The sequence below is a fragment of the Talpa occidentalis genome, unplaced genomic scaffold, assembly GCF_014898055.3.
Source record: "Talpa occidentalis isolate TD23 unplaced genomic scaffold, MPIMG_talOcc4v2.1 talOcc4.2, whole genome shotgun sequence".
Classification (NCBI taxonomy): domain Eukaryota; kingdom Metazoa; phylum Chordata; class Mammalia; order Eulipotyphla; family Talpidae; genus Talpa; species Talpa occidentalis.
The window spans coordinates 56,118,582-56,131,145 of record NW_023602073.1 but is presented as its reverse complement, the minus strand read 5'-3'; the positions used below and the strand labels follow the sequence as shown (position 1 = coordinate 56,131,145).

Genomic DNA, 12,564 nt, shown 5'->3' with positions numbered 1-12,564 from the left:
TCCTCATTCTTTTTAAAATTGTGAACTACTTTTTCCCATATTCCCCTGCCTCAATGTTTTCCACAGCACTCCCTACCACCTGACCTGCCATTTATTTCACTTATTCATATACCATCCCCCACCTGGAGATGGAAGATCCATGAGGACAAGGACAGGTCTGTTTGCCTCCCTGCTATCTCCTTGGCTTCCAGACCACTAATTGGTGCAGAGCAGACACATACGAAATACATATTGGGTGAATTAATTCATTTTACTAGCTGCTGAGGGAAGTACATGAGAAGCGAGAAAGATAAGGCCCCTGCCTCAGGGAGGTCAGGAAGATAAGTTACACACTCAGAAGAGTTAATGATATGCAGAATATGCATTGGTGCCAATTGGTGGCACCAGCTGTGGGTTTTGTCCCAATTCAACAAAGGGAGAGGTGAGAGCTTGGGCAATCAGAGAAGGTGTGAAAGAAGAGGCAGGAGCCATGCAGAGCCTTGAATAATTCATAGACTTCCTGTAAGAAAGTGAATCAGATTAGCTGGTTGTCTCTTAGCAAAGTCCTGAGGGGAAGAGATACAGGACGGATAAATTTGGGTGGGGGACACAGGAGAGGCCAGGGCCTGGGACCCGGCACTGATAGGGGTGCTGGACAGCCATACAGCAACACAGAAGTCAGGGTGGCTGAGGAAAGGCTGGGGTGCCCCTTTCCACCCCCATCTTAGTCAGTGCACCAGCCTACTGGAAAACCCCTCCTCAGAGACGCGTTGCCTACGGAAAAACCCATCCTCTCACAGGGGACCCTTCCACACATCCCCGGGAACTCCTTTCGTGGGTCACACATGCAGGAAAAAGACATGTAAATTAAAATGCCTGGCGTGCTTTTCCTAATCCCCCTGGCCCAGGTTATTATGGGGACGTCCCTCCGTCCTGCCCACTCTGGCATAGCTTCTGAAGCCCTGATGTCTCCAAGTCAGGCCCTCCCAGTGCCCAATGGTCTACGAAGCAGGGCACACATTGGGAGCTGAAGCGGAAAGCACTTAGAGAAAACGAGGGAACATGGAGAATGCCAAACAAGGTTAGGGAAGAAAACCTCTAGACCTGTAGCCCAGAGATGACAGGAATCGGCTGTAGGAGGAGCCAGAACAGAAAAGCTAGCCCTATGGGAGGCAGAAAAAGTAGGGATTCCCTGAAGGTATCAGGAAAACCAGGTCAGCAGATGGGCTCCCAGAGGTCCCTCCTGGCTCCAACATTCCACACCCTCCATCCGCCAAGCGGGGTCTTGGACTAACAGAATCAGCATGATCCGGACAGAGACATCTTAGTCCCAGGCCTTGCAGATTTGGTCTCCTCTGCTCTCCATGCTCTACCAGATCCTGCTTCAGGCCAAGAAGCAGCCAAGCTTAATCCCCCTCTTTGTTTTTACTGGAGCCAGAAGTACTGGAGCAGAGTTGTATGTCATGTGCCTGGCATTTTTCAATCCAGATGTCAGTTAGGACAGAAGGAATAACCCAGAACCCTGGAACAAACTGACTCCCAATGAGCAATATAAGTTCTACCCAATGAATGTAGATTACAACAAGCTGAAGAAAGAAGGGCCAGGTTTGTAAATGAAAAGTGACACTAACGCTGCTAAAAATGAAGGTGTTCCAGAAGCCACACACACAATCTTCCTCTTAACCAGGAAATAACTTCCCCCTAATGTACGAAATCATGTTGGTGTATTGTGTTGTGGTTTGCACTCATTAATAGGTATCTGAAACGTAAAAAAAACAATCTCCAGGGAACTCTGGACTACACTCAGCGCCCCGCCCCCAAAACCCTAAGACGTGGCACCTTTAGGGTCTCATCCACGTCCCATCTGGTGCTTTCAGGGGAGTCTTCGCCTGTAGACAAAGAAGGGGCGATAGGCAGGATTTTTCGAGTGACCCGGAAAGTCCCCTAGCGTCTCCTTTGCATCTCCACGTATGCGCTCATTAGGACAGAGGATCCCAAAAAGGCGCTATCAAGTGGGAGGGGGCAGGAGGTGGGTGGGGTGTCCTAGCAAGCCCTTCACAGATAAGCAGAAAGCCCTTATCAGATGGGCTGCAGGGAGACCTGAGGACAGGGGGAGGACCGCGAGCAGCCGGGACAACAGACAGGTAAGTTTTGATGGAGGGGGCGCCTCAGAGGGCGAGGCCCGGTCTTCCTTACTGGGCGGACCTGGCTAGGTGGATTGCCGTAGGTCGCCGACCACCTCGCCCCGGCCCCGCCACGCCCCCGGCCCCGCGAGACCAGCCCACGCGCATTGGCCGCAGTGCGCCCTGGGCCGCCCCGGCTCCGCCTCCGCCCCGCCCCTGCCACGCCCCCAGCCCCACGAGACCAGCCCACGCGCGGAGGCCGTAGCGCGCTCTTGGCGGCCGCCCAGGCCCGCCCCCGCCCCCGCCGCGAGAGCAGCCCAAGGCTCGCCACCCCCGGCCGCAGAGCGAAACTCGCCGGTCGCCCCGGCTGCACCGCCCACGGAGGACGAGCACCGCCTCGCCCCGGCCAGCTTCCGACTGCAAGTTGCCCAGAGGCTGGGCCTCCGCCAGGCGCGCCCCGGGGGCGGCGGTGGGGGGGCGGGGGCAGGCGAGAGGGGGCGGGGCGGATGCAGAGCGGCCCGCGCCTCACTCCCTCCTCCGCCCCGTGCCACTTGAGGGTGGACCCCGTGGACCCGTCCCCCTCTATGGCACCCACGTCCCAGGCCGTAGCAACCCTCACAGCCCCTCATGGCGGGGGGCATCTGTGTTTATTAAACTAGTCTGGTCACAGGTGCCCGAAGCCAGAGTCAGCTCTCCAGGGAGAAGGGGCCATTCCTTCCCCCGCCACACACCCCCCCCACCCCCGCACCGCCCCCAGCCCTCCATTGGGCCCCAATCCCTGCCCAAGGTCGGGAAAGAGCCTTGTCCCTACCCTTCGCCAACCCCCTGATCCCGCTTCCATCTGAGTCCTGCCATCTTCAAGGCCAGCGACTTAGGTTGCTGCAGAGTGCCCTGCCCATTCCCACCACAGCCATCGCCCATCATCCAAGACCCTGGCACCCCGGGCCAGAATCCCATTAGAAAAACTAAGCCTCCAATGTGCTGAACACGTTTTAGTTTATAAAACATTTTCATGTCCAGTACCTCACTCCAATCCTACCACAGTGCAGCGTGAGGTCCACAGGGTAAGGGGACGCATAGCTGGTCAGCCGATGGCACATATACAACACATCCAACCCAGGCATCCACTACACAAAAGCTTATGTCCTGGGTGTGGCCCCACCCTCAGGAAACTCATGCCTCGCATTCTGAGGGCCCTGAAGACAATAGTCTAGTTCTATACTGAGCATACCCCACCTCTCCAGGGCCAGTCCAGTGACTCTGAGGAGTGACACTGAGAACAGTCTCTATCATGCGTCTTCCATCCAGGGGAGCCACAAGTCCAGATTGAGTCCATACCACACAGGGACAACAGGGCATCAACAGAGTGGCATGTGGATGGGGGGCTGGGTGAAGGGGGGGTCAAGTCTAGGAGGAGGCAGTGCTGGTTGACAACTATGTTCTAAAAGGATTGGGGAGCTGTCCCTGTGGTGCCCATGGGGACTGTACCCCAACTCCTTGGTTTGAGGGAAGAGAGGAAAGCAGAACTGTCCAGGAATCTGGGTGGCCCCATTCTGCCCAGGTTGGACTTTGAGACCCAGGTGGGAGCCGTGGAAAAGGGAGTGGGGTGGGTCAGTGCTGTCTAGAAAGATTAGATAAGGAGAAGGAAAAAGGAGCTAGAAGTGGGACAGGTGAGCTGGAATCAAAACTGGACCTACCAACTTGGCCTCCATCACAGAAACCACAGGAGGAAGAACCAAAGACTAGGAAAATACCTGAGGGACCCTGGACAGCCCCTTCCCATCTAGCTTGGAAACTGAGGCAAGGAGGAGGAAACTGACCCACTCAGGTCATACAACTAGGTAAGGAACAGTCAGTTGCAGACCTCGGGTCTTCTGACTCCCAGCCCAGGGCACTGGTCACCACCCCACAGATCTAGGCGAGACCCAAGGAAGGCCACACCCAACACTGTCACCCTCATGATTGGATGGGGGTCTGAAGTCTCCTCCAGATACCCAAGTCATTCCCACTAGGTGGGGTGGGGAGGAATGTTAGGAAAGATTCACTGTCTCATCAGAGAAAAGAAATTCACTTCTTCATCCCTGCAAAGGCAGCTACTTACTGAGCCTCTACCTATCTTTTTTTAACAAGGATTTACCTTGTGTCACCCAAGGAACCAGAGGGTATAGACAATTTAAAACCGGCATGGTTCATCCTGTCAGACAGCTTCCAGTCTAGAAAGGGCAGAAAGCCACACACTCAAAAACCCCCAGAGCCTCTTCCTCAAGAAATGGAGGCAGCAAAAATGACCAAACGTGCCCCAGTAGAAATGAAGATCCCTGGCTAGTGTGCAAGCTTCAGAGAGCTGGCCCTGCCCACAGGCCTGAGATTCTGGCTGTCAGGATTAGATGGGTTCTGGCATGTCCTGGGGTCTCAACAGTGCTTCTGAAGACAGGGAACATGTCTCTGTTGGGCCCAAGGAGGGACAAGGTACAGGAGAAATAGAAAGAGTGCTGAGAAGGGGGTGGGGTGGGTGTCAGGGCCGGGGGGTGGGCACCAGTGGCCACCGGCCTCACCTCACACACTGACTGTACAAGCCCAGACTCTCCTGCTCTCCAGAACTGAGAGCTGGGCTCTTGGCCTGTCCTGCTGGATGTAACTGAGGCTGGAGGAGGCTCAGAAGGGCGGGCCCTGAGGCCAGGCTGCCTGATTCCAGACCCCCGCAGAGCTCTCTGGGAAACAGCAGCAAAAGTGGCCCTGATGACTCCAGAAAGTGAGACAGTCTACATCAGAACCAACCCTGTCTTGTCAGGATCAGGGTAGGGGGAAAAGGGTAAGGGCAGGGACACTGTTTTAGATTAAAGGAGATTTAAGTGGCGGATGCCAGTTTAGATCCTTATCTAAAGAAATCGACAGTCACGGGCAGACTGAGGGCACCGGGGCGCACTGACTGGACTGGCACTGGATGCTATTAGGAGAGTGTTAGTTGGTGTGATAACAGTGCTGTGCTTGCACAGGGACATGTCCTACTTCTTAGAGATGAAAAGCAAAGTATTTGAAAGTATGTTAATCACATACATGCAATGCACGTACTTTATAAAATACTTCAGCAAAAAATACAGCAAATAGGGCAGAATGTGGGCAATTATTAAGTCTAGGTGGTGGATGCTCTAAATGGCTGCTCCCCCTTTTCCTGAGTTGTATTTATCCTCAGGCTGCTGGTGAGGAGTCAGAGAGACAACTTAGGGAAAGGCCAGAACCACCTACTGCCACCACCACCAGCATCTCTGATGACAGACTTAATTCTCCTGGAGCACCCCGTCACCCCTTTCTAGACTCAGACCCTGGAGAGGACAGTTCTCTGCAGGCTTGAGGCTGGGCAATACTGAGTGAGGGATGGAGATGGATTTGCGAGCCAAATGCTCACAGGTGTCTGCCTGGAGCACCTGCAGCGGCCCCTGGGCTCAGATTCTGTTTGTTGTCTCTGCCCACCTGCCACCAAAAATACACCTACCTTTACACACCGCTGTGATCATTTCACTCCCCACTCCCAGCGCCCCGAGTGCGTCCCTGATGGAAACCCCTTAGTACTGTGTTTGGGCCCAGAGCCATCCCCAGCCCACACCGCTGTGTGGCCAATGCCCAGCCCGTTCCTGCCCCCACCGCCCCTGGCGGGAAAGGCCCTAAGCCTCCTCTCCTGAGATCCCTATTCTGTGACCCCAGACGAGTCCTTCAGCCTCACAAAGCCAGGGGTCATCCCTGCAGGAATTGTGACTGCAGGTACAAATGCCAGTACGTTGCCTGAAAAGCCAGCGCAACAAGCTCAGGAGCCTCAGAGCAAACTCCAGATCTGGACTCTGCTCTCCTCCCCTTGCTCAGGTCTCCTTCCTCTTTCACTGCCCCCTTCCAGGGAGGAGCACCCCAGTTCCCCACCGGTGAAGCATGGAGAGCAGGTGGGGTGGGGGATGGACTGCAGGGCCTCCAGACACATTCTCAGGGTTAATGGAAATCCAGGAACCTCCCCCGAAGCTGAAAGCAGAAAGCTGCTGTGGCCCCACCCTAAAATCTAGCACATCACCCCACCCCCAACCCAAGCCACCGCCCCACCCACCCCACAGTCCCACTAGGCCAAGTCGGGAGGGGATGTGGGGTCAGGAATGTAGGGCAGGGCAGAGTGTGAGCAAGTGGCTACAGCAGGATTCTTTAAGGCAGAGAAGTTGGATGCAGCACAGAAGCCTGGGGGCTGTTCTGTCTTGTAGGAACCCTCCCGAAGTCCCCTCTCTACCTCAACAGTGGACACTGATCTTATTCCCCACACCCCCTGGGACAGCACTTCACACAGTGACACAAAGTGGGCCCCTGTCCCAGTGCCTCCACCACCAGAGAAAACAGCAGGGCCAGAGAACACTCGGGAGGTAAAAGATGCACTTTCCCTTTGATCTGGGAATTCCACTGAAGGGAATTTCTCCCGCGAGGATAAATGGACAAGTGTTCAGGCACGCACAGCCCGGGAGGCTCAGTGCAGATGGCTTATAATGGCAGAAACTTAGAAACCACCTGCATGCCTAATATTAGCGTCACTTAAATAAAGTACATCCTACCGTGGGCTACTAGGCAGCCATAACAATGGTGTGTTGACATGGGGAAACACAGCCGAATGTATCCCCACAAAGACAGGATGCCAGGCCATACGTGCTGTGTGATGTCATTTGGTAAATATTTGTGTATTCAAAGACTAGAAGGTCCATATACAAAATGTTAACATAGTTGCAGTGGTATTTCAGATAATTTTTTGAGATTTTCAGGTTTTCTCCCCCGAGCATATAGTATCTTTTAATCAGAAGAAGTATGTATTTTTAAAAACTGAGTTACATGGATTGGCCATGCTGAGGCCAAGACCCTGCCTTGGGGTATAGGAGACGGGTAAGTCCGACATCTCATTCCAATGAAATCATAATTAAATGAAAGCCAAGGGCAGGTCTGAAATCAGCCCAGGGAATGCGGTCTGCATGGGAGGGGCAGTGCCCCCTCCTGGAATTACTTACATGCATCTCAGGGGCTTAAGGCTCAAAGGGTTCTTAAAGACATTCAATCCCAGCTCCCCATGGGATAGACTAGAACAGGCTAGAACTCTGTCTTGGCTACTACTGATCCCCTCATGACTAGAACAGTGTCTGGCACAGAGTAGATGCTTAACAAACGATTGCTGAATGACTTAATGAAGTCCGATGCAGACTGAGATGGGATCTCTGGGCCACGGAGACAATCAGACCCAACAGGTAGGCATCATTACAGCCTGGTGGCCTGGGGAGTCCTCAGGTTGGGGATCCCAGCACCAGGTTCATGTTAAAATCACTTGGGGAGGGCCTCGCTGGTGGCACAAGGGATTAAGATGCCACCTATGAAGCTGTCCGCAGACACTGCAGCACGAGTTCGATCCCTGGCCAGGGAGCTACCCACATGGCGCAGCAGACCTCTCCTGACTTACCCGCTGCTCCCCTCAGCAGTGTCTTTCAGTAGATCCACCTGTTCTACTCCCCACTCTGTCTCTGGTGAATCCTCTCACACCCCGCACCTTCAGCCTCTACCCCAGTTCTTGTATGCTTAAATAAATAAATCTTTAAAAAAAAATTAAAATGTCACTTGGGGAGATTTTAAATAATCCAACCCTCAGACCCCAGCCCTACAAGTTTTGATCTGGTTTCTCTGACATGGGACACAGGAGCTGGAATTTTTTTAATCACCCCAGGGGATTCTCAGGTGCAAACAGAGCACCTTAGGAGTGTAACAGAGTGTGACAGAAACATACTCTGAGAAGGCAGGGCTGTGCCAAATCACCCTGAGATTTAGTGACAAAGCAAAAAAGGCCAAGGGTCCTTGTCCTTGGGATCTGGGCCTTCCTCCACATTTACCTCTACATCTTCCGGGTCCTGACCTCCTGTGCCCACCCTCCTGAGTGATGGGTCAGACTGAAAGGTGGACAGGGAACCCCAAGTTAGGGGTGAGGTCTTCTGACCTTATTCCATGTGATGACCCAGCTCTGGGTGATATGGTCCAGAGGACCTGAAAGCCCACAAAATTGTGCTCTAAGCACAAGCTGTAAGTGCCCAAGCTGTAAGTGGGCAGAGGCACTCTGACAAATGTTCAAAGCTCAACCTCAAGACCCAGTTCACCTGCACTCCCCAGCTCACTTCCTGGGTTGGGGGGGGACACCCATCTGGTCACTCAAAGGAGATCTTCCAGGGACTACACAGGAGGGGCGCACCCTGCACACTTAGCACCCGACTGAAGCCACATTAAATCCTCTGCCCTTTGCTGGCCCTGCTCAGTCACTCCAGCCCTGGCCTCTCCTGCCTCCCACCTGGGGTAAGGGGCAAGGCAGTGGCCCTGGCTAGTTCTCCTGCCAAGAACAGGCGTGGGCCTGCTTTCCTTCTAGCTGAGGTCTTGACCTGCTCCAGCATCCACTCCCCAGACCTCTCCCGTCCTCCCAACCCAGAGTTAATGTACAATCTTCACCAGGAGCTCTAATTATCCAGGCGGCTCTAATTGGTCTCCTCCACTTTGCCCTGCAGAGCTAGGCCAGAATCTGACTCCCCCACCAATGCCCTCCTTCCCACCTCCCACTGCCCCTGTCTTCAACAAATTCATTCCATTCAGCCCTTAGTGGGCACCTGTAGGACACCAAATCAGCCTCCCGGGTTCACAAACACGGGCACCAACAGCCCGGGTGAAGACAGGAGACCAAGGTTGAGGATGGAGACAGAAAGATGGAGCAGAGAGAACCACTCAGAGTAAAGCATCTCTCATCTCGAAGCATCTCAGGGCAAAGCACTGTAGGAGACCAAACCCAATACTGATCCAAGAGGAGGGGTGGGGCCTGGGTTCTATATTTCTTTTTAAGATTTATTTATTTATACAAGAACTGGGGTACAGGCCAGAGGTGTGGGGGGTGAGAGAATTCACCAGAGATCGAGCCGGGAGCAGAACAGGCAGACAGACCGAAAACACTGCTGAGGGGAGCAGCAGGCGAGACAGGAGAGGTCTACCACACCATGTGGGTAGCTCCCTGGCTGGCCGGGAATCGAACCTGCACTGCAAAGGCTGCGGACAACTTCACAGCACTGCACTCAACCGGCTATGCCACCGGGGAGGCCCTGAGGTTCTGTATTTCTAACACGCTTCTATCAATAGGTGCTGCTGAGGACTATCTTCTGGGTAGCAAAGACTTAAGGTGCTTAGTGATCATTGTCATTGATTCTAGCACAGCTGCCTTATTTGCCACTGAATCCCTAGTGCCCAAGACAGTGCCTGTGGACATGCTGAGTGGCTGAATGGTGTAATTAATTAATTAATCCTGGCAGCAGCCCAGCATTAGACGGTCCTACAGAGAAACCTCCAACTAATTGTAAAACAACACAATTAACACCAGAGAAGAGTTTGTACAAAGCAATTTGAAGCCTGGGGAAAAAGGGGTTAATTTTGCCAGGTTTTGGGGGTGGGGGTGATAAGTTAGATCTCTCAAAACAGTGCACTTTATACCAGGTCCTAGAGGGTGAGTCAGATTTACCCACGTGGAGACTGGCTGGAGGGTGGGGGCAACACAAGAGCAAAAGTAGAGTGAGGGGGAGGTTTCAGGAACCTGGAGTGTCGAAGGCCGTGAAGGAGGGGCCGTTAATGCACATGTACGTATAAAGGGGCTGCCGTGAGAATGGCAGGCTGAGTGTGTGGATGTCTATCAGAGGTAAGTTGGGAACTGCTGGAGGAAGTCGGGAACTGCTGGAGGTGTTTGCAAGGGAATAGGCACCCTGGAGTAGAAGGTTCTCAGAAGTCAACAGGTCCTGCCCCAGCATCAAAGTGGACTGAAGGAAGCCGCTTCCTGGGACAGGAAGTGCCAAGACAGAGGGAGGGATGTCAGGAAGCAACAGAGGGAATCCCTTGTCTGGGGTGAGGCCTGGGTGGAGAGTAGAATTAGACGCCTCCCCCATGCTGACAGAGCTCACAGGCTTAAAAAACCACTGTGTTCAGTTCTCAGCCAGGCACTAAGTCATAGAGAAAAGGGTCATTTTCCAAAAGATGCCAGTGCTGCTTGGACACTATGAGGGGGGCTTCCACCATCTGTTTGCTCCCAGGTCAACCAGAGGCCTCACGCTCTCTCCCCCTTCCCTCAGCTTTGTCTTTAGTGTTTACTGTGTGCTTGCCCTGTGCAGGCCCTGGCCCCAAGCAGCAGCCACGATCAGGAAACAGCTAGGGCCCTGGGCATTACTCTTTGGGAGAGGGCTGCCAGATGCTGGCCCAGATGTGGCTACCCTCATATCCTCTGGAGAACTGAGCAAGAAAAGTCAGATGTAATGGGGGGAAGACAGAAGCTAGGGGTTCCACTTCTGCAGGGGTGGGGGAATGAGAGGCCTGGGAGTGCTGAGATACGGAGGGAAGATTTTGCTGAAATTCCCAGCCAGAATCTCCTGCTGGCCCAGCCAGCCATCCAACCCCCACAACCCTGTTGGATTCACTTTCCAAAATGACCAAAGCTAAACCCCAGCAACACTGGGAGAAACCAAGGAAGCAGGTGACTCCCACCTGCCAGGCTCAGGTGAGCCAGGCCAGGTCCAGAGTCAGCCCTGGGTTGACGGTGCCAGGGCTGTCCTCCAAAGTCCCCCAAGAGGAGGCACCTTGTAGCTAATGGTTGTAGATGAGGAGGGTCAGCAAAGGAGGGAGGGTTTATCCCCAGAGGGCAGCTGGGTGTGATAATAGGAAGGGTGAGACAACACAGGTCCCCAGACCGAAAATGGGACAGAGATAGCAGGCCCTGCCCTGGCTGGAGAGGCGGTGAAGCCACTCAGTCCCCACCCCCAGCCACTTACCCAACTGCTCCTCTGGAGATAACCCCATGCTCTTTCCTTAGTTCCTGTCCTGCCTATGCCAGCTTCAGGCCTGCTCCTCTCCCAGGACTTGAATTGATTTCCTACTTATGCAGCCCAGACCCTGGGGGGTGGCGGCTAGAATTAATTAATGTTTGTAAAGTGTTCCACAGATCCTGGGACCAGGGACCCAGGGGCGCCAGACGAGCTGCGCAGGAAATTGAAAGGGAGAGGCGGGGAGAGAGGGGACAGCCAGGCTAGGACCAGGGCCACTAGGAAAGGAAGAGCTGAAAAGACACTCCTACTGGATGGGGGTGGGGGGAGCGGGTTAGGGCCGGAGAAAGCTCTGCTGCGACCCGCGAAGGTAGCACAGGTTGGCAGCCGGAGGATTCCTGGCTCCAGACCGAGCCTGCCCACCCCCGCCCACAGCCCCGCCCCACCTCCTGAACCCGTCCGTCCAGGCCCGGATGCCTTTCCCCCCACTCTGGCCACGGGCACCCACCTGCCCCCGCCCTGGACCACCTGCAGAGGAAGTCTCGGCCTCTCCCTCCTCTGAAGATGGGCGAAGGCGCGAGAGTGGGGGCTTGGCGGAGGGGAGCGCCTCCGGCCAACTCCGACAGGATGCCTGACTCCTACCTGGGCAAACATTTCACTTCCTTTCTCCGAAAGGAGGCAAACCGTGCCCTCGCTCCCTGAAACTAGGGGCACCCAGGTCCGCTGTCGGGGGCCGCGGGAGGAGGCAAGCAACTGGCACCAAGCCCACCATGCCCCCCTTTCGCTCGCGGACCCCACGAACTCGACTCACTCACCCTAAAGTGCTGATGAAGCCATTGACGGAGCCCTCGGCGTACAGAGAGACGATGTCTCCGATGTGGAGAAAGCTGGACATCTCGTTCATGGCTGCGGCCCTCAGGGGACCCGGGATGGTGGTGGCGCCCGGGGGCGCAAGGCCAGGGTCGGTGCGGAGGAAAGAGATGACTCTCCGGGCGGGACGGGGCGCGCCCCCACCTCGGAGCGGGGCTCCCTGCGCGGCCGGGGCGGGCTAGCGGCCAACGGAGCGGAAGGCGACGCGGCGTGGCCCGGGAGCCGGCGGTGGCGTCCGGGTGAGGAGGTGCCCGCGTCTCCGCGCGCCCGCCGCCCGCCCGCCCGGCCCGGCCCGCGCGTACCTGCAGCGCAGAGGGAGCAGGAAGTCTGGGGCCGACACACACACATGCAAATCCCGCCCGAGAGGCGGAGAAACCACACCCCGGTCTCCCCCGCCCCACGCCGCGCGGCGCCCCGCCGCAGCCCGCCCGCCGGCACCCATGTGCGCCCGCCCGCCTCCCGCGCGCTGCGCCCCTGGCGCGTCCCAGGCCGGGCTCCCGGACGCGCAACCCGCCGCCTGCCCCGCGCCGCTCCGAGGAGTTCTGGGGCGCCAAGAGCTCCCCGGGACTGCGTTTCAGCTCCAGCAAGTCTCCAGACTCGAGGAACCGCCAGCCCTGGGAGGCCCAGGCTCAGTGAGGGCTCTTCGCCCTCGGGGCTCCCCGGACTACTTACTCCTCGACCCTAAGTCGCTAAGAGCCGGTGCTGGCACCCGGGCGGGAGGGATGGGGGCCGGGGGGTGAGTCCAGCGCCCCCGCAGGCAT

General features: G+C 55.8%; 1 protein-coding gene and 1 pseudogene across 2 annotated transcripts in view; one reads left to right on the top strand and one right to left on the bottom strand.

Annotated features, from left to right (window-relative positions):
- Window positions 1-12,105, bottom strand: part of ITPR3 (inositol 1,4,5-trisphosphate receptor type 3) — a 66,259-nt gene extending 54,154 nt beyond the window's left edge. Inside the window, exon 1 of one of the 2 annotated variants that reach the window (XM_037519532.2) lies at window positions 11,749-12,105. In XM_037519532.2, coding sequence (XP_037375429.1) covers window positions 11,749-11,837 — 89 coding nt within the window. In that variant the 5' untranslated portion in view covers window positions 11,838-12,105. The remainder of the gene's footprint in view (window positions 1-11,748) is intronic. The other variant, XM_037519533.1, reaches the window with a different exon arrangement.
- On the top strand, window positions 1,310-2,367 carry LOC119253075 (cytochrome c oxidase subunit NDUFA4-like; annotated as a pseudogene).
- Window positions 12,106-12,564: the final 459 nt, after the last annotated feature.